At 43.3% G+C, this 20,342-nt stretch overlaps 1 protein-coding gene across 3 annotated transcripts in view; it reads right to left on the reverse strand.

Annotated features, from left to right (window-relative positions):
• MAPKAP1 (mitogen-activated protein kinase associated protein 1) overlaps positions 1–20,342 on the reverse strand; it is a 252,106-nt gene that overhangs the window by 20,356 nt on the left and 211,408 nt on the right. For all 3 annotated transcript variants that reach the window (XM_011988689.1, XM_011988690.1, XM_011988688.1), the window contains one exon: positions 8,772–8,909. In XM_011988689.1, coding sequence (XP_011844079.1) covers positions 8,772–8,909 — 138 coding nt within the window. The remainder of the gene's footprint in view (positions 1–8,771; positions 8,910–20,342) is intronic.

Here is a 20,342-nt window from a genome sequence, read left to right on the forward strand (position 1 = left end):
GGTCCCACTGCAGACATGCATAGTTTAGTACACAGTGAAAGATTCAAAGGGCTCTTTCTAGAGCTCTTTCTTCCTTCCATACTCTACACTGCAAATTTCAGTTGATTTAGCCTCCTCCACCTCTTATCTCTGTCTTCCAGCTCAGTGAGACTGTCATACTTTTCCTTGGGTTCTCTCTTCCTGCAAAACTCTGGAGAAAAGCTGAGGTGATCATCAGTCTCACCTCTTTTGTTACCTTTCTCTCAGGGATCACAGTCCTGAACTGCATATTTTCTAATGCCCAAAAGTGGTTTTTTATATTTTGTTCAGTTTTCTAATCACTTATGATAGAAAGGCTAATCTGGTAGCAGGTACCATGTGTTGGAAGTTGCATATGGAGTCTTGTAAGCAATACACATTTTGATTTTCATGTAACTATGGCTTACTTTTTCCATGTCTAAGAGAATAACTTAAAATCTAAGCCCTCCATTTATTTATTACGAAAACACAATTTGGAGCTTGGCAGGAGGCAAGGGAAAACAGATTATCCCCATCATTTATCCAGCTGAGAAATCTTTCACACAGAATTTTTCAGTAGGGAACAGCCCCTGCCCTTACCCTCTTCTCAATTAGGATCTCTTCTGATACTAAAATCAAGAAAGAATGAACTTGAGAAAAATGGTAATCAAAATCTAAGAAAACGCAAACATATACAAATTTTTCATTTTACCTAAGCAATTGTTTGTTACGATGAGTCCATAAAGCCCAAGTCAACAATTAAGTGAAAACTTAATAGCAAAAAGGAGGCTTCTCCCAGGAGGAAAACAAAAGGTGGTACCCTCAAAATGTTTTCTACTCTAACAAACATCAATATTCCAATCAACACAAGCAAATTCTCTTTCTTATTTATTAATACATCCGAGGGAAAAATGAAGAAAATTTACAGAGAATGTAAGAAAACTCACTGAGTATCTCAGCACCAATCAATTTTCCTCATAGACATTCTTACACATTCTGTAAACATACCCATAACGTCCCCTATGAGAACTCTAGTGCCTGATGATGAACACGGGAGATGTGCTCTTCTTATCAACCGTCCAGGGCCACAGTAGAATCCTCTGACTCCTACATTCAGAGTGCTGACCCTTCCAGGGCCCACTGTATCAAAACACCTTTTTTTCTAGGAACTACAGACAAGTACGTTGGTACCATCTATCATACTCTGAGGGTAAGTAGAAATAGTTTAAGAGTAAGATGTTGGGTTTCCCTTGTCCTACAACTGTGAGTTCTCCACTGTGCCCCCATGCCCCTTTTTGAAGAGCCACACTTGCTCTTGGCTGATTCCAAATTCCAGAGGCACTTTTCAACGCTCACTGTGCCTAGGCAGAATTAGAGAAAGTCATCAAGCACTGGTGACGACTGGACAAAAGCTGCTGGATTTCTGGAGGATGCAGGGAGTGTAAATAAATAGGCATGCCTAGTGTACAAGTCAGATGTCAGCTCATGATGACCACGTCAGTCAATGGGACACACGTTGGCTTGGCTGAGTTCTCAGAGGCCTGGCCAATGCTATCCAACTCCGGCAAACTGTTCCCTGAAAGCTCAGTGATTTGCGTGTTTAACAGCAGATTGCAGCTTGAGGTTACTGGAAACCAAACTGGGTCAGAGAACCTAAGAAGACAGTTCAACATCAGGTGATGCAAGCTGGCTGTCTGCTTACGGTTTTTCTCCATCTTTATCCTGTGGTGCACTCTAAGTCTTTCCCTCCCACACACTTGGAAAAATTGTGGTGGTCCCCTCGGTTGCCTAAACCCATCTCCCCGGCACTCCCTTGTTTTGGAAGGAGATGAGAAATAAATCAAAATGCACTAAGCAGCACTTCCACAGGCACTCGCCTCCTTCATTGAATGTGCACCTCATCAATCACACTATTGTCTGCTTGAAAGGCGAGCCTTGTAAATGTCATATCCACTCAGGCCCAAGGAGAGGCGCATCCAAATGCAGCAAGGAGTTTTAATTGGATAGTGTAATTAAACTAAAAAACCCCAGCAGACTTCCTTTGACAGGATAGATGAAGACCCCTTTTAATAGGGCTAGGAAACATATCTGTTAAAAGGATGAGGCGCTGCCTGCTCCTGATTGTGCTCCAGAGTACTCTTATGAAAAGGCAATTCAATAACTGGGGCATTAATATGTGAGAGTCCGTTGTGTTCTGTAATCAGGCAGTACTTACTGTATTTGATCTGGAACTTATGAAATAAGTCCTTGTTAGAGAATAAAAACACAACATAACTTGTCCACCTAATGTCTGGAGTGCCTGGATCTCCTGGGAGTGGACAGGGCCTGAGGAAGGGCTGTAGCCTTCCTGGGCTGCAGCTCCAGTTATACTGGGGTATAACTGCAGGTGCCTCACCTACTGGGCCCTCAGTGCACCAGCAGGGCCACCTTTGGGCTGTAGCTCTTTCATCCAAAGGCAAGTAAAGTCATCCTCATTCCTCTTTCACACATTTTGTGAGAGCATCTCAAGAATATGACAAAATTCCTGGTTATCTCCTCCCTTAGGAACTAGAATGCCTATCACATGAGAGAGAGAGAGAGAGAGAGAGAGAGTATGAGCGAGTGAGCGAGAGCACACACCCGTGTGTTCTCTGCTAGAACTACCCGTGTCAAATAGGGGGAAAGAAATCAGGTGGCGAGGATCCGATGGATAGGCTGGGGTGTGCCCAGGGTGATTTTAGTAACAAGCATGAATCCTTCCGCCACAGTCTCCCTTCTCTCCTTTGTTGGGGGTGGGCTTGGGGTAGAGGATGCACATACTGGCACATTCTGCCACACAAATACGTGTGAGGCCTGCAGCTCTAAAACAAGTAACAAAATCAGTGAGAACATGTGAAGAAGTTTGTATCTTCACAAGGCTGTCTTACAAGTGGCGCATGACAATCCCTTGCAGCTGGAATGCCAGTTTAGGGAACCCAGCATCTGGGTGGATCAAGACAGCCTCTGAGCTGGGGCTAAGGTGGGATGCAGAGGTGAGATTTCAGACCAGCCCATCTATAGCTTTCCAAAAAACAGCTTTGCTTTGTTTACATAAACCTCGAAGTCAGTTTCCCTGAGCCCTCAGGGTTTGTTTGATGACTGACTGCTTTTACTCTTCATAAAGCCTGTTTGGAGCTGTTTGCAAACCTATGAACATTCTTAATACTGGTCTTTCACTATGGGTTGATGAACCCATTAAAAACATGTAAGTGAATATGTGTAATCTAGGAAAACTGGATACTGAATTAAACCATCAAATACCCTTAGTTTAAATGAAAACTACATAAAAGCATTTCAGCCATCAATTTGGCTATCACTTCTAGCCAGTATGAATTCTGCTGGAAAAGCTATTTTCGTGCAGATGTGGAATTCAACGGGAAAGACTGACTCGTGTACCAACATCAATCAAAATGTCGACTTCCCTGGCAGCTCTCAACAGTAAGGCAGGTTCAAAGGTCACAGGATAAAGAAAAAGCCAAGCTCTGGTTCAGCTCTAATATCTCCTCGGTAGAAGTCTTGCAAAAGTACCCCCTTCTGTATTAGCCTTGCTTTCATTAATCTTCTTGCCATCTTCTTTAACTAGTCATGCAGAACCGCTCGATAGCAAGACGTATAATGGGGAAGGCCCTGTGCCTATTACCGCGTTAACATTCTCTTAAGCCCCAGTGCAACAATGGAACGGGAAGGCAAAGGAAATCTGCGACTGCAGGGTGCAGTGCAGGCAATTCAATTACAGCCTGGGCTTACCTATGTCCTTCTGACCTATAAAACACAAGAGGCCTTTGTGTCTAACTGGCTTGGCCATTAAGGTTGCTGAAGATCACAACAATGCTGATCTTTTCTATTTAAGCTAAATCAATGTGGACAAATCATTATTCAGTAGCTTTAATTTAATTAGTAAATTAAATACACTACTTTACAGATCTTGTCAAGTACTTATGAAAAGAAAGATTCATTTAAGTGGTAGGTCACCAATAAGCCCAGCCCATTTAACTCATAGCCTTAACTGAATCTCATCTCAAATATCCAGCAGGTTCCAGTCACTAGGGTTTACCAGTCTCCTGCAGCTGTGGTTAACTCTTAACCCCAAAGAGTTCCTATCTTGCATCCAAATGGTGTTTTAGACAAAAAGCAAAACAAAACAAAACAAGAAATCCCCTAACATAACCAGCATGAACAGAATCAGATTTCCTTTGAATTATACTATTCCAAGAGAATGTAATCAGGTTACCTCTATTATGTTGCTTCCTTAAGATTTTATATGATCTATACTTAATTGAGATACAGCGCTCTTTTCAGCTATAAAGACGACAGCTACTTTATTAAGGTTTAAATCTGATTTCTTAATGATAGGCTGCTTCCTTTAAAGACTCTAAACCTGCACAACCTTCTTATGATGAAACCAGATCTGGCATGGCTGAGTCTGGTTCTGAAATACAGCCTGAGTGTCTCTGATGGGTATCAGCTTCACAGAAAGGTCCCTTGCTTTTGTTTCAGGGTAGGAATGTGAGGCTAGTGCTTGAAAAGAGAGCCACAGCATTCAAAGCCTGTGTCTAGAACCAGACATGGTGGAGCATGTCTGTATTCCCAGCTACTCGGTGGGCTGAGGCGGGAGGATCGCTTAAGCACAGGAGTTTGAGTCCAGCCTGGGCAACATAGTGAGACCCTGTCTCATTTAAAAAAAAAAAAAAAAAAAAAAAAAAGCCTGTATCTAGATGTATATAAGGATGGAAAATTATTTCCCTAAGAAAATTTAAACATGGTAGTTTCTGATGTGGAAACATTCTCCTCTTGTATGTGTTGTATACATCCTTGACCAGTCATAATAAATTAAAATCATTTCACCTTTTAGGGGCTTATGACATCTTTCAAAATAGCAAAATCTGACAGAGGGAATCACTAATTTGAATAATGGCAGCATGATTTTTTTCTCCTTAAATCTAGAAAGGCAGGATTTATTCTTAATTTGTCAAGGCTTGTGATAGACAGATTTTCTCAAATAACTCTTTTAAGAATCCAAATTTATATGTACAATTTTTTAGGCATGTATCTATTTAGTCATTAAGTTCAAGTCCTTAAACACTCACAGGGACAGAGCAATAAATCTTCCCTCTGAGACCCCAGCCTAAGAGGCAGAAGTCGAGGGGAATGGAAAGAGAGCCACAGAACTGTTGTTTACGAAGCTCGGCTTCTGAGCCTGGGTCTCTCCGGTCCGCAATATGTGTAATTATGTATTTCCCTGCAGCCCCTCAAATGCTCAGTCTCTTTGCCAAGTCAGCTATTCACACACTTTTTGGATATGGCATCAATTAAACTTGAGTTCTATGCTTTATGACGGCCAAATTAATGGTTTGACAGCGGCTTTCTCAATAAACACTGCACACTGGCCACAGCCGAAGGTTTTAAAAACCATTTCTTTTCTGTTCAAAATTCTGACAAACATGTCTCAAGTAAGACTGGGGACAACTTCATTATCCTCCCTACACTTAATGTCTTTTTGTAAAGAAAGCTGTTTAATAACACATCTGCTCTGTTTTCACAACTAAATTATTCCAGTTGGTCACACGTTCCAGTCTTCGGCAAGACACTTGTGTTACCAGAGATAAAAACATGAAAAAGGAAATATATTGCAGAAATCAAAAACCTTATCTACTTCTAGACTCTCTCTCTTTGCCATAATTCATTCAAGAAGGCCCCAAGAATAATTTTTGATGTAAACTCAGCTACAAACATACATCACTATGCTGATAAAAATCACAGGCTAAACTTATGAAATATAGTGACTTTCATTTCTTTAGTGATGTTAAAATAACTTTTTTCTAAGGTTCAACAGACACAAAAGATAAAAAGGGTTACCATTAATCCTTTAAATAATAAAGAAACAGAAGACACCCCACAGATTAATTCTATGGTCTGAGGATGAACTTGTTAGATTGAGTCACTGAATTAATTTGATGAAGATACTGGAAATCATAAAACACACAGCATCAAGCCGATTCATTTAAAACATCTTTGTTTGGGCACTCTACAACATAAATTATGTGGAATAACTTTTGGATTCTAAATTCTGGCTTCATTAAGTTCAGTTTTCAGTTAACAAACATTCAGTGAGGACAACTCTGCAGGCTCTGTGCTAGGGAGTGAGGACACAGAAGCCAGTTCTTGAGTCAGTCAGTTCCGTATGGAGATGGAGGTGGGAGGGACGGCTGGGCCTTCAATAGATAAATGCAGAACAAAGGGGTATTCCTAGAGGCATGTGCAAACTCCTGGGGGCAAAGTGAACAGAGAGAGCCTGACACTGGAACTGGGTCTTGAAAAATGAGCAGGCTGAGTACGGGGAGGTGGAAATGTTTGTAAGTTAGAGAGGGGTCAGGTTCGAAAGGCACATTCCAGGCAGTGGGAACAGCACAGAATGCATCGTGTGCAAGTAGTTACAGTGACCACAGCCCAAATGTGAGATGGGAAACTATGGGCTATCAGGCTAGCGTGGTCAGCTGCTTGTCAATGTCTGCAAAGGCTATGCTGAACAGTCTGCATTTTATTCTGTAAGCCTATTTCAAATTTTTTTTCTGGCTGAGAGTGGTGGCTCACCTCTGTAATCCCAGGACTTTGGGAGACTGAGGCAGGAGGATGGCCTGAGGCCAGGAGCTCAAGAACAGCCTGGGCAACATAGCAAGACTGTGTCTACAACTAAGTAGAGTTCCTTTGGTTCAAGGTGAGGCCTTATGCCCAGTCCTCCCCAACCTCCCTCCATACCCTTGAGATCCCTCTGAGATGCTAGAGTTCTGAGGAACACGGTTTAAAAAGCACTGCCATAGGGGACAGGGACTTAGGCAGTGTTTTACTGATGCAGTGAGCCTCTTTGTTAAGGAAAAAACCTGAATCCTGCATCTAGTTCTTTCCCTAACCTTTCCACTCTAGCTTATCCCTTTATGCAACACAGAAGTGATTACCTTTCATTTCTCAGAGACATGGAGAATTTATAAAATGTTACTTTTCAAAGCATCCTCAGTTCTTGGAGAGAAAGATGCTAGAACAATGACATCTTTATTGGCCGACAAGCTGAAGTGAGCAGGATTAGGAAGAAGATGTTTATCCAAAGGCAGAGGGAATCCAGCAATCTTGAGGCAAGGCCCCCCAGCAGCAGGCACTTTTCTCACAGCCTCTTGCAGAGTTGGAGGCCTCACTGGGATGACAGGAATGGCAGGAAGGGAGTAGAATGGCCTTCCTCCTTCCCCTGTGTCCCTTATGTTCTCCCTTTTTCCCAAGCTGTAGGCAAAGGAGTTGAACACGTAGTCCAGCAGAGTTTGACAAAAAATTAAACACCCACCCATAAATGAAGCAATGTGGCATGTGCCCAGTCTATCAGCCCCCTTTAGGCTCCTGCTTAGTCAGTGTTATCTCAAAAACTTGAATCGTATTATAAACACTTGCTGGCCTTTATATTTCTCATTGTTCCTTTTGAGTAAGTAATTCCTTATAACATCTGTTCTCAAATTTAGTGAATGTTGGACACAGGGAATTAATAAAAATTAGATGTTCAGTCTGTACTCCAAGTTACTGAATCACAGTCTACTAGGGTGAGCCCTAGGTAACTAACTGCATTTTAAACAGACTTTGCAGATAATGCTTGTCTGTGCCAGACTTTTAGAACCATTATCTTTTTTGTTTTGAGATGAGTCTCGCTCTGTCGCCCAGGCTGGAGTGCAGTGGCCGGATCTCAGCTCACTGCAAGCTCCGCCTCCCGGGTTTACGCCATTCTCCTGCCTCAGCCTCCCAAGTAGCTGGGACTACAGGCGCCCGCCACCTCACCCGGCTAGTTTTTTGTATTTTTTAGTAGAGATGGGGTTTCACCGTGTTAGCCAGGATGGTCTCGATCTCCTGACCTCGCGATCTGCCCGTCTCGGCCTCCCAAAGTGCTGGGATTACAGGCTTGAGCCACCGCGCCCGGCCAGAACCATTATCTTACAGTGTTCTCTAGGTAACTAACGAACCCTTACATAGTTTAAAATTTTTTTCTTTCACAGAGGAATTTCAGTGTGATCTATGTGCCCTTTCTGTCCCTTGACAGGACTGGAGTCCTAAAAATGATTAAGTGATTAATCTAAATGCTACACCCAATTACTTAACTGCAAAAGTATAATATGCCAAAATACATAACTGGACTGTATCTACTTTGATAATTTAAGCGGAGGAATGCCAGCCCAACAGTGATCTCTTCTGTAGGACCAGGCAAGAGTTTAATTATGAGCTAGTAGGTCATGCAGCTGCCAATAATCTGGGGTGTGCTGACACTTCCGGCATGATGGATATATCTAAATCTAGGCGTTCGCCACCTTGGGAAATCCCCAGCTTCCCTCCATCTCACAGGGAAGGAAGGCAGATCCAGGTCTGACTGGTCAAGTCCCCCAAATGGTAAAGGGAAGGGAGCACAAAGTAAAATGAGGGCTCTGGTGAGTGCAAATTCCCAGCAGAAATCTGGCCCTGTGCCCCCAGCTCCCAGGGCTGGGCTGCTGAGGTCAGGAGGTGGGCTGCGAGGTTCTCTGCTGCCATCAAGACCGAACAGGATGGGGGCACGTGTCAGGCTCTGGGCACCATAATACAATCCCGTTTGATTAAAAGAAATTTCTGGTAATGAATTAAAACAGACCCAAGGAAAAAAGGACACGGTGGCAATATATCCTCCTGGCACCCAGCACACAGAAGGGAAGAGAGGGAAAGAGAGAAAGGAGACATAAATAAAAGGGACTACTCACTGGGGCTTTTTTCTTCAGCAAGGTCACAGGCACAGAGCAGATCAGAATCGATTGAGATGGGTTTCTGCTTAATCCAAAACTTAGTGCTGGCTTTCTGATTCGTAACAGGGTCTATCTCTACTTTGTCTCCAGAGATACCTGTAAGCCAAGGGGAGGACAAAAAAGAAACCACAAGAAGTAGAAGGTGTAAGTGACTGCAGGGCAATCATTTGACCTGTTTTATAAATCTGAAATTGCACGAACATGAGCTCTTTCTTAGGGCTTTGGGGAATGCCACGGGCTTCCTGAGACAAACATACGGACACTCCAAATGGCACACACAAGTTGCACAGTCTGGTTTCCTGGGTGGGTGAGTTGAGGGTGGGGGAACCTCCCCAAACTATATGAGAAGGTATTAAGAAACAAGCCTTCTTAGATATAACATGGATCCAACACAGAGAGGCTGTGTATAGCCATACATTATCTCTATATTGTAAAGAAATAACTATCAGGTTTATTTAAAAAACAGTTTTGATTGATGCTCTGAGTTGTTCTCATTTAAGAAGATCTGGGGTGGACAGATAAATCTGTAACATCCCTATGTTTAAATAGCTAAGTTACCAATGAACAGCTTCTGATCTGAAACAACCTTATACACTACAAATAGGGGAATAAAATAACTCTTCCTTTCTGTGACACTAAATAATTGCCCAACCTATATTTAAGGGAAGTCACGAGAGGATTAAAAGGTCCCTTACATAAAACCTTTCAAGTTCAAGTCTTGGAGCCTGGCCTCGGGCTGCAGAGGTCACTGCCCCCTGCTGAGGGAGAGACTCGGCACTGGGTGTGAGCTTTACACAACAAAGACTTTATAACAGGAATCCAGAATGCTCAATACTGGCACTTCAGATTTCATTTTTAGAGCTTAGAAGACAACACGTTGTACAGTGACTGGGAATAAAGGTGTTTGCAGAACAAAGGAAATGCCAGGTATGGGAGGGGCCCTGGAATAAGTGTGGAAATGCACAGGAACCGCTTTTCCGGTACTACAGAGGAGTACATGCTCAGCCCGACACACACCATCTAGGCTAGATGTGCTCTTTTTCGTCTTTCGTTGAAAATTAAGGAATCTGTTCATGAAGTGAGACAAAAACCTTTAACATGCCTTCTACAGTGGGCCCCATATGGAACCTTAAAAGTAATTAATTTTTAGGCCATAGTTTAAAGGTCAGGGTCAAAGTGAAAAAAAGCAAAATGAAGATATAAGAAATAATTAAAATAACCAAATGTACACAGTAAAACGGAAAAGACATAGTTAACATATTTCATCCTACGAATCACACTCAAATTTGTGAACAAAATGTGAGAAAACTCAGTAAGCCAAAAGCAGCAGCAGATAAAAGAAACAGTTCAATTAACCTCCCCCCAAAATAAAACACACACACATACACCCCAACCACAGTCTGACAGCAAATTTAAAATTGAAAAAACAAATACAAACAAAATCCTAGTGATTAGGTCTGCTACACACTTCATTCATTTATATTTTATTTTATGAATAAATAAATCCCAAATACCAGCTAGACAAAGGCAGAAGACTGTGTGCAGAGAGACTACAGTCGAGGCTCCTCCGCTGCCTCCAGGGGAGACAATGCAGAGATGGCTGCTGTACCCTGGTCAGTACGTGTGGTCTTTGGTAAAGATGAACAATTGGTATTTTTTACTAATCGAATGCTGGAATTTGTCGTTAGACCTATTTCAGGAACACCATATTTCAATTAGGCATAATGTCGTAAGTCCAGCTGACTCTGGACGTTCAGGTCTAGATAATTTCAGGAGGGTGAGAATGTATCAGGAGACCAATTTTATTACATTTCAGTTAAAATAGATTACGACTACCCAGTTACACTCTTGCCTCCAATTTGGTCATTAATTGTTAAAGATCTGGACATTTCTATAGTTCCCTGAAAGAAATACCGAAGCCATGGTTGTCGGTTGTGTGTGTGTGTGTGTGTGTGTGTGTATGTGTGTGTATGTATGTGTGTTCCCCTTCTACTTCTTATTTTGACATTTATAAAAGTCAAAATGAGCAGAGCAGAATAAATGTGCATATCTCTTATGTGAAAATAAACCATGCTCCACATCCTTTTCTCAGAAAGAATGGGGAAAAAAAATCATCACCAGAGACATGGTTTTAAAATTTTGTTCTATGGCCCTGCAATTCTTGAAGCCGTAGTCAGTCAATACTGTTAATGTACCTTGTTAATTTGATAGGATTTGTCAGGTAACTCCACTGGAAAATTATATAAAACTGTTCCAGATGAAAAGATGATAGTGACATGAATTAAAGTGATAGAACAATAGTGGAATATAAACCAGAAATGACACCCAAAGTGGCTGTTGATTTATTGCTGTACTGAGTTTGGTTCTGGGCTCCCATGTATATTAGTGCTACAAATCTGGGTCCATTTAGCAGAGGGATGCTCATACATACATCACCAGCTCCTGCTCCAAGCCAAGGTCACTCCCCATTGCATCAATCTTTTCAACAGAGCCTACTTCACAAAGCAGGACTTTTGTAACCATCTCAGATGTAACAGACTCTCGTCCTCTTTCATCTTTCTTTTATCATGTAAAGTACACTTTAACTTCTATTATTTTTATCTGCAAATTGTTACCGTATAGTTCATCCATTACCAGCAGTATCTCTGCATCAATTGCCTAAGCTCTGCACAGCCACAGAACACTTTCCCAATGCCGCCCTTTCCTGGGGTTATTGTGCAGTTACTGTTCACAGAGGGGAACCCCAAGACCAGGGCTTGGGGATGAAGATGTGGGAGATGAAAGCAATAGGTTCAAGATGGGCAGACAGGTGGAATATCATTTCAACAATTGGTGTGTTCCAAAAAAGTTGCATGTGAATCAGATTTTTTTCTGAATCGAATCACATTTTCCCACTGACTTCTAGTTCCAGAGCTACTTTATCTTCATTTTAGATTGATCTGTAATTGGCAGGGGCTCCCAACACTTTAGTTTTAAGTTTCTCTGCCCTGTAGGCTTTCAGTCAAGTAGTTAATGATCTGTAAAACACTTGCCTGCCTAGAGGAGTCACTATTTAAAGGAACCTGTAGGGGAATCTTTCCTGATGGGAAAAATCCTTTTGTACATTAAATAATCTTACCCTCTTAATACCTGTGTAAGTCTCAGCTTCTTAAGGCAGAGCAGGCAGCACCGCAGCACCCTATCTGCTCCTGCTACCACACGGCAGCCCTCAGCCTGAGGCAGTCCACGGGAGGAGCCCTCTTCCTGAGCACCCCCAGGAAGAGAACACACCTACTGCAGAAGAGAGAGAGGAGGCCTAGAATCCAGCCTGGAGGCAAACAGAGGCCTCTCTGTCCTTAGCTTCAGAGCCCTTGGTAGTCTTCCTGGTTACAAGGAGGAGTTAGCTTGGTGGAGGGGAGATCAGTGAGGAGGCAGGTGACACAGCCCAGGCCAGGGGCAGGGACATTTGTGGCTGGGGTGCAATGGGGATGAGCATATTAAAGACAAAAGCACTAGGAGTAGGCAAATGACTGCGAGCACGGTGTGAGGGAGAAGGGAGTCAGAGAGGTTCCTGGGGCATCGCCGCGGTGATGAGAGGTGGGGGAAGAGGTTGTGGAAGCCTGGCTAGTGGGGTCACAAGTGTGGAGGTTGGGTAGTACCCCACTTGTCACTGCCACTTCTCTATGCTAAAGGGAGTGAGTGGGTTGCAGGCAGAAGCAGCACTGTCTCCCTGTGACAGCAGAGCACCGGGAGAAGGCTGCTGCACGCATGGTCCCTGTGGCTCAGACTCCTTAAGGCAAAGGCCTAGGTAAAGAGCAAAGGTGCAACCCTGGTGGGCTCACTGCTGTTTCTGCTTCAGCTGGCTCGGGCACCAGGGATCATTCAGTACAATTTTCTCCTTAGGCCCAACAGGCATGACGCTAGTTATAGACACCATTCACTGAGCACTTTCAGTATTAACATAACAGCTAACATTAACTGCCATCAACAATGTGCCAGCATGGTTAGAAATCTACTGTGTACACGGACTCAAATCTCTTAATAACCTCATGAAGTTGGCTACTATGTTCATCCTACTCTACTGAAAAGGAAACGGAAACACAGGGAGGTTAAGTAACTTGCCCAAGATCACCCAGCTGGTAAGTGGCAAAGCTGCAATTTGAACTCAGGAAGTCTGGTTCCAGAATGTGCCCCTCAGCCACTACACTATTCTGCAAGAACTGTGCCAAATGTTTCACATAACATATCCCAGGAGAGGGGAAGGTACTTGCCTAGGTCAGGGAGCATCTAAGTGGAACAGCCACTGTTCAAACCCAGAGCTACCTGGGTCTCAAGTCCTGGTTCTTTCTGCTGCTCTGCACAGCCTCAGCCGTGAGTCAAAAGATGTATTAATAATAAGGAGTTCTGCCCAAGCAGTTCCCCATCTCCTCTCAATTTTCACCAAGGAACAAATAAATGTTCACAAATGCCAATAAATGCACACATCTATTTTTTGCTCATACATGGCAAATTGGAGCATGAAATCCAATCAATATTCTTTCTGACCACCGAGCACAGTTTTGATATCCTCAGCCAAAGTTTTTGCGTAAAGTCATTTAAGGAATGGCGGAGGCACTCCTTACAGAGTCACGTATGCACTGTTTTAAGTAATTCAAATTATAAATCTATTTCCAAGGAAATAAGAGAAACTGGCTTTTGTTACATTCACATTTCTCCAACTTAAGTGGCCAATAATAGAGGAATGATTGATCCAACAATGACGAAATACAACATAACCATGAAAAGTTTTGACTCAAAAAATCCTTATAACACAATAGTAAGTGAAAAGGACAGGAAAAACATTTATAAAAAAAGATATCAAAATGATGTGCTCCAAAAACTGGTACCAGTGGTCAACTCTGGTTAGTAGAATTATATCCTTTCCTTTTCTGTATTTTTTCCAAAATAAACATTTCACCAAAAATAAAAACAAACATCACTTTAAAAGCTGACACTTTTTGATTTCCACTTCAGAATTCAGTATCCTTTCTTGACTGTTAAAATGTGAGGAAGGATAAGTATACTGAAGTCTTGAAATGGTGAAGTGATCCTTAATGAAAGAATGCTTCCTTCTAGCAGTTCTTTAGCAGAGCTTTTTTTTTTTTTTTAAGCAGAATTTCTCTAGCAGAACTTCTAGCAGTTTAGTGGTATGCCAGGGGCTGTGCTGCTGGGAAGGGCTCATGAGCTACACCACACCCAACCTGGTGCCCCTCTCAGAAGCGGAGCCCGGCAGGCTTCTTTCCAGTTCTGGCAGGTGCGGAAAAAGAGAACACGGGCGCTGGCCGGGAGCAGCCAGGGTCAGCCCCTTCTCCTGGAAACAAGGGAGGCAGTTTGTCTCCCTTACCAGCTCTCTCCCCTAACCACTTATCCACAGCCATCCGTCATGACCTTTTCATGCTCCCACTTCTGACAGCTTCCAGATACAGTGAGTCAAACTTCACTGGAAGCAAACTATCACACCAACTGTCAAAGGCAGAAAACATTGCCTGATTGCTGTCCTACATCAACGCCAGCATATAAATCCTTCCTTAACAAGACAGCTCAAAATAAACAAAAACGCAACTCTAATGTGTATACAGCTCTCTGGGGAAACTATTTGTGCAAGCCTTTAGAGTTATCACAAGGAGACCCTTGTCTGCTTTAACTAACCAAGATTTCCATAAAAGGAGATTAGCACTGCATAGCATCTTTTTCTAACACAGACTGAGCGCCCACTCTGGGTAGCCCCCACACTAGGTCCTTTTGTGTACAGCGGCTTATTGAGAGCTTAGAATACCTCTAATCAGCAAGGCACTATTATCCCACCTTACATTTGAAGGCAGCACTAGAGGGGGCTTAGGGATAGGAACCCTAGAGTCAGAAAGTCCTCTGTTCAAATGTCAGCTTTCCTACTTCCTAACTACGTGACTTCGGAAAAATTTCTATGAAACGGAGATGATAATAATAGATACCTCATGTGCTTGTTGTGAGGATTAGGTGAAATAAGGCATGACAAGGACTTGGCATTGTGCCTGTTACACAGCTAGCGACGAATATTACTCCTTCTAACGATTATTATCAGAAGTCAGGCACTGGGTTAAGGATGTGACACAGACTCAGTGATGAGGGTCGAGTCTGGGGAGCTCAGGGAGCCACAAGAGGGAGGTGAATAAAGGACCTGCCCGGCCCTAGGATTGGAGGCGAGAAGAATCTTCCCTGGGACCTTCTCTGCATTCCAGCCTTGGGAGCACCAGGATCCAGCTGGGGAGACCAGTGCCTTCATCCCCACAAATCCCCCCAGTAACCTCCCACCACCAAGTGTCATTGGGCATTTCTCTTCCCCACAACCTCCAAGAGTTCAATTCGAATCAGGAAGAATGTTCTCAGACCTGGAGTTGTGGAAACTTTTGTGCTAGGGAATCCTCATCCTACCGGGTCTCCAGGCCACCAATTTGGAGGCCCTGATTGTGCTGGCACATCCCCACTGGTGTTATCCTGGGCAAAGTCACTGCTCCCTTGGAGAGCCTGAGAATCCTCCTTTGTAAAATGGGGGTAACAACAGTACCAACTCCCTGGGTGTCATGAGATGGAATGGCATAAGTACATAAAAACTTAGCACACATTGGCACGTAAAAGCTCAATTATCACTCAGATTTTTATTAAGGATGACCCCCAGAAAGATGAAATGGTATACTAGCCTATGGTGAATCAAATTAGTAAACTGGAGAGCTTGGCGGTTCAAGTCCAGGTCTAGCTGTCTGGTGAGTTCTGACTTGCCAGCTGTTTCCTATTGTCCCAGAGGAGACTGCTTGAGTCTTGGGAGGTACAACCTGCCCTACTCTTAAAATACCACCTTAAAAAAGCTAAAACACCACTTTGGCAAACATTAAGGCATTTAGCATTCCATGTCTTAGTGTATTTCCTGTTATTGTTTATTTGCTTAGACATCATAAGCTGTGGTTCATTCATTAATTTCCTACAGCTTTGAATCTAAGGCTACAAACGTCCCACTGCTGTTAAATCCTGGAGCAGCTTTTTATACAATTCTTCACTCCTCTTGTCTTCAGGTTACCTAGAGCCTATGAAAGCCTGGAAAAGCCCCTAGGGAGTGACACTGAACAACTCTTCGCCAGAGTGGATTTTGCTGAATATACACAGCCAATCGATAGCATCCACAGAGCAGTCAGGGAAGTCTCTGAAACTTGTCTGAATTTACACACAAGATCAGACACACAGGCTGTTTGGGCTTAATGAGACCTTAGAGATCACCTAGTCTGGGGTTTTCATTCTCCATATGAAGAAATTGAGGCTCAGGGCTGGGACATGACTTGTCTGATGTCACCCATTAATGACAGAGCCATAACCATAATTCATCTCCCCATACTACCAGGCCAGGGCTTAAACAGACCAGCTCACCCGCCATGCAGGAGTACTGTGTATTCACACACTGATCAAATGCATTACAACAAAAAAGCGCTCTCTCCAGCAATTTAAGGCACCCAAAATAGATGACCAAACCATATTTCAGGTCACAACTAAAATGAAACCCAGTAGAGCTTTACTTTCTTGAGATCAAGTGGGAGTTCTAGGCCCCAGGATCACTGGTTTCATTCAAAGGACTAACCATTCTGAAACGGTTTGGAACCACAGCTAAAAGCTGCCAATTCCAATATGTGGTCAGTAAGAGACTCAGTGACAAGTCCAAGCATACCTGACAAGACTGTTAGGCTTGGCATGCAAACCAAGGAGTGGCCTGGACACGAACGAACACAGAGCAGCAGTCAGCACAGGACACAGCACCAGGGCAGAGCTTATGAAATGAGACCTGGTACTGTTTAATCCCAGAAAGACCTGACCTTGGATGCATGCTAAGTTCTCTCTGCAGAGAAGGCATTTACAAAGATTCTGCACTAGGACAGTTAGATCACCACACTAAATACTCTGTCAGTAAATGGATACCTCAGGTGAGCCTATGAAGTCAGCTAGGAAGCAGGAGGCCCTAAGAGAATTTACAGTATCACTTGTAGAGTGGGGAAAACCTGATCGTCCCCATGTTCAGGCCCTGCTGCGCTGTTGGAGCTCAGGTGCCAAAGATGAGGAAGTGATCAAAGGAGCACAGAACTCTGGATGAACTCTCATGAATCTGACTCCCATTAATTCCATCACGCCAGTGCTTCTCAACTTCTTCCAATTCTCAATTCTTTCTCAGCCATCTGAGGAACCTGACACATTGTCATTAATAACCCTGGACTACTCCACAGGAATTCTCAAAAGGGTGGCTCTGGGAGCAGGGAGCCAGAGGAAGATATGCCTCAGAAAAAGCCCCCAGTGTTTCCAATATTCCCAGTTAGGTGATTTTTCCCTAAGCCAATCACTACATTTAGTGCGAAAGTGGTAATGGAGCTTTCTGGAGGCAGACTTGATAGCATGCATCCTCTGCCTCATCACTTCATTAGTATAAGTCAATTCCAAAGTTTGGTTCAGGAAATGCTATCACAATAGGGATGGAACAATCATTTAATATTAGAATTGCCATTTTCAAATTACTCAATGGACCCAGGGATTTCTGAGTTAAATGTGACCCACGCCTCCTTCTGATCGTGTCTTGGAATGGAGAGGGGCACCTCCTTAGCGTTCAACGGGGAAGTGAAATGGAAACGTGGAAGATCAATCCACTTCCTAAGAACATACACATTCAGATTATGGGATTACTTGAACTGTACTCCACAGGTACCTCACTGGAAACTAACAAGGAAAAATATCTTATTCATGCGGCCACCCAGAACCATGTTTAGCCTGAGAGTGAGCCTGAGGAGTGAGGCAGTCCAGGTCACTGCTGCTGCTTTCACTCACTCTTGTGCTATTACCGTGTTTCTTAAGCTTGCATGTTGTATTCTCAAAAATAACACTGTAATAAAGTCTTCCTTTGAGTGCCGGCCTGTGGTTATTGACTAGTGGGTTAAATAATAACTGCGGTAGGAAAGATAAGGCAGGGAAGACAAGAAATGGCAAATATGCTGCCTCTCATCATGCTCAGGCCCAGGGCAGACATTTTTAATCAATCACAGAGTTTCTTTATGTTGCCCTCAGACACAGCTGGAGATGCTGCCTCAGCATAATGCTCTGGGCAGCCGTTATAAACTCGACTGGAGCCAGTATATGAGATGAAACCTTTTTGCCTTTCCCTAGGACATGTGGTATTGCACTTGATATTTTGATAACTACCATAATCACAAGTCTTATGATTATACATAATGGACAGTTTTATGAAAAGGTAATGGAAGTAAACATGGAACCTTTTGGTAGAAGTCATTTTCTATCATTTATCTATAAATCCTATACAGACTCTGTATACCCTACACAGAATTATTTTATTAGGTTATAGATGCGATGCTGATAAGATGGAATTCATGGTATCTTACGTGTTCAGTAACAAATCCCTTCGGTGACATGGGAAGGGTCTACACTGATAAATGAGGCAAACGAACCAAGTAAGTCCAAGTAGTGCAAATATCAAATCACTTCTCAGCGTGAGACTGCATCAGAAAAACCAGGTTGACCTGCCCAGTCAGTAAGAACAAGCTTGGACAGAGAGATAAGGGGTAAGAAAGTCCTTTCAATACTGTGAGTTTGTGTCCCCCAAACACCACAATCTAGGGGAGATACTGAGCCAGCAGGCCTGGGATGAGGCCAGGGACGGGGTGACTCTGACACATGTTCAGGGTCAGACCCACTGCTCCGAGGTGCTCTGCATGTAAGAGGTGTTCACTGTGGGGATGTCTTGGTCCTCTCTGCCATGGTTCTCGTATTTGTTTCTGTGCATTCCCTTGGCTGGTGCATTATAATTTAGCTTCTGCCAGTCAGCCAACAAATACTTATTGATAATATACTATGGGTTTCCTAGATTGTGGCTGCATTCACCGCTTGACCCATTCCGTTTCAATGTTCCCCTAACTTACTTCCTCCTACCAGCCTTGGCCCATTTGGGTAGCACATATCTCAGTGTGCGACCTCCCTCAAGCGGTCAGGCACACAGGATCAGGTACATGGGAGATCAAGTTAATGGAAATAACCTCAACTTGGTAGAATCTCAAGTAAGGTCTACACTTGAAGGACATCTGTACTTTTTAGGACTGACAGAGGGAAAGCAGACAAGATGAAATATCCCAAGAATGTTTTAGAGAAATACAGGAATGGTTTGGAATGATGACTTTGGTAAGATTCTGGGCTGGCAGAGCAGGAATGGCAAAGAGATTTCAATTTAAGAACTACCTTCAATTGACTGGTAGGGGTTGCTTATAGGACTGTGTTGGAACGGATTCTGAGGTGGCTGATGAACAACATCTAAAGGAAAGAGGAGGAGGGTATCACAGTACATGGACATCCATCTCCAGATACTAGGGGTGGGAGAAGAGCAAGAATATGCACAAGTTTAGGAACTGGCCAACTAGAAGTAATCACTTCCTTTGTGCAGTTGAGTTATTTTTTCTTTATATATATATATTTGAGACAGGGTCTTGCTTTGTTACTCAGGCTGGAGTACAATGGCACGATCCTAGCTCAATGAAGCTTTGAACTCCTGGGTTCAAGGGATCCTCCTGCCTCAGCCTCCTAAGTAGCTAAGACCACAGGTATGCGTCACCACACCCAGCTAAAGTTTTTAAATGTTTTGTAGAGACAGGGTTTTGTCATTTTGTCCAGACTGGTCTTGAATTCCTGGCCTCTAGCAATCCTCCCACCTTGGCCTCCCAAAGTGCTGGGATTACAGATGTGAGCCATCCTGCCTGGGCTGGGGGTGAATTATTAGTGATACCTGTGGACTGGCACCTGTGGTATGCAATTGGGTCTGGCATATGGGACTGGGTTTCTGCCTCAGTTCTCCTGGAACTCTCCGTATATCTGATGCCTGAGGTGTGGGAGAGTTAGCACTAAGTAATAGCTATATACCTCTCAACACAGTGGTTTACATAAACCACGTTCTTCCAAACTCCTCCAAGCCTCAGTTTTCTCAGTCATGAAGTGGGAACAACAATATCAATGTGCTGTGTGGATTAAATGAAGTTATCACGGAGAAAGCTCTTGGTGTATTGTAAGTTGTCATAGTTCCACAGAGAATCAGCACAATGATTTGCACCCAAGTCATAGTAGTTAGGCTCAAGACTCAGCCTCAGACAGTCTTGGATTCTTAATCCAGCTTGATGATTTACTAGATTTTTCCTACACCCCAGTTTCATCATATAAAAAATGGTGACAAAATCAGTACTATCTAATAATAGTGCTTTGATTTCAGGTGCCAGTGCGTGCAAAGAGAACGATTAGCAAAGTGCGTGGCACACAGTAAGCACTTGATAATAACTGCTTTGTAAAAATTCTATTTCTTATTACAGTTATTTTAAAAGATGAGAACTGTGTCATATGTTTCATTAAAGGAGTTTTTCGGCCATAGAAAAGCCTGGTGGAGGCCAGGCACGGTGGCTCACGCCTGTAATCCCAGCACTTGGGGAGGCCGTGGTGGGTGGATCACCTGAGGTC

Source organism: Mandrillus leucophaeus, unplaced genomic scaffold (assembly GCF_000951045.1).
Source record: "Mandrillus leucophaeus isolate KB7577 unplaced genomic scaffold, Mleu.le_1.0 Scaffold335, whole genome shotgun sequence".
NCBI classification, from domain to species: Eukaryota; Metazoa; Chordata; class Mammalia; order Primates; family Cercopithecidae; genus Mandrillus; species Mandrillus leucophaeus.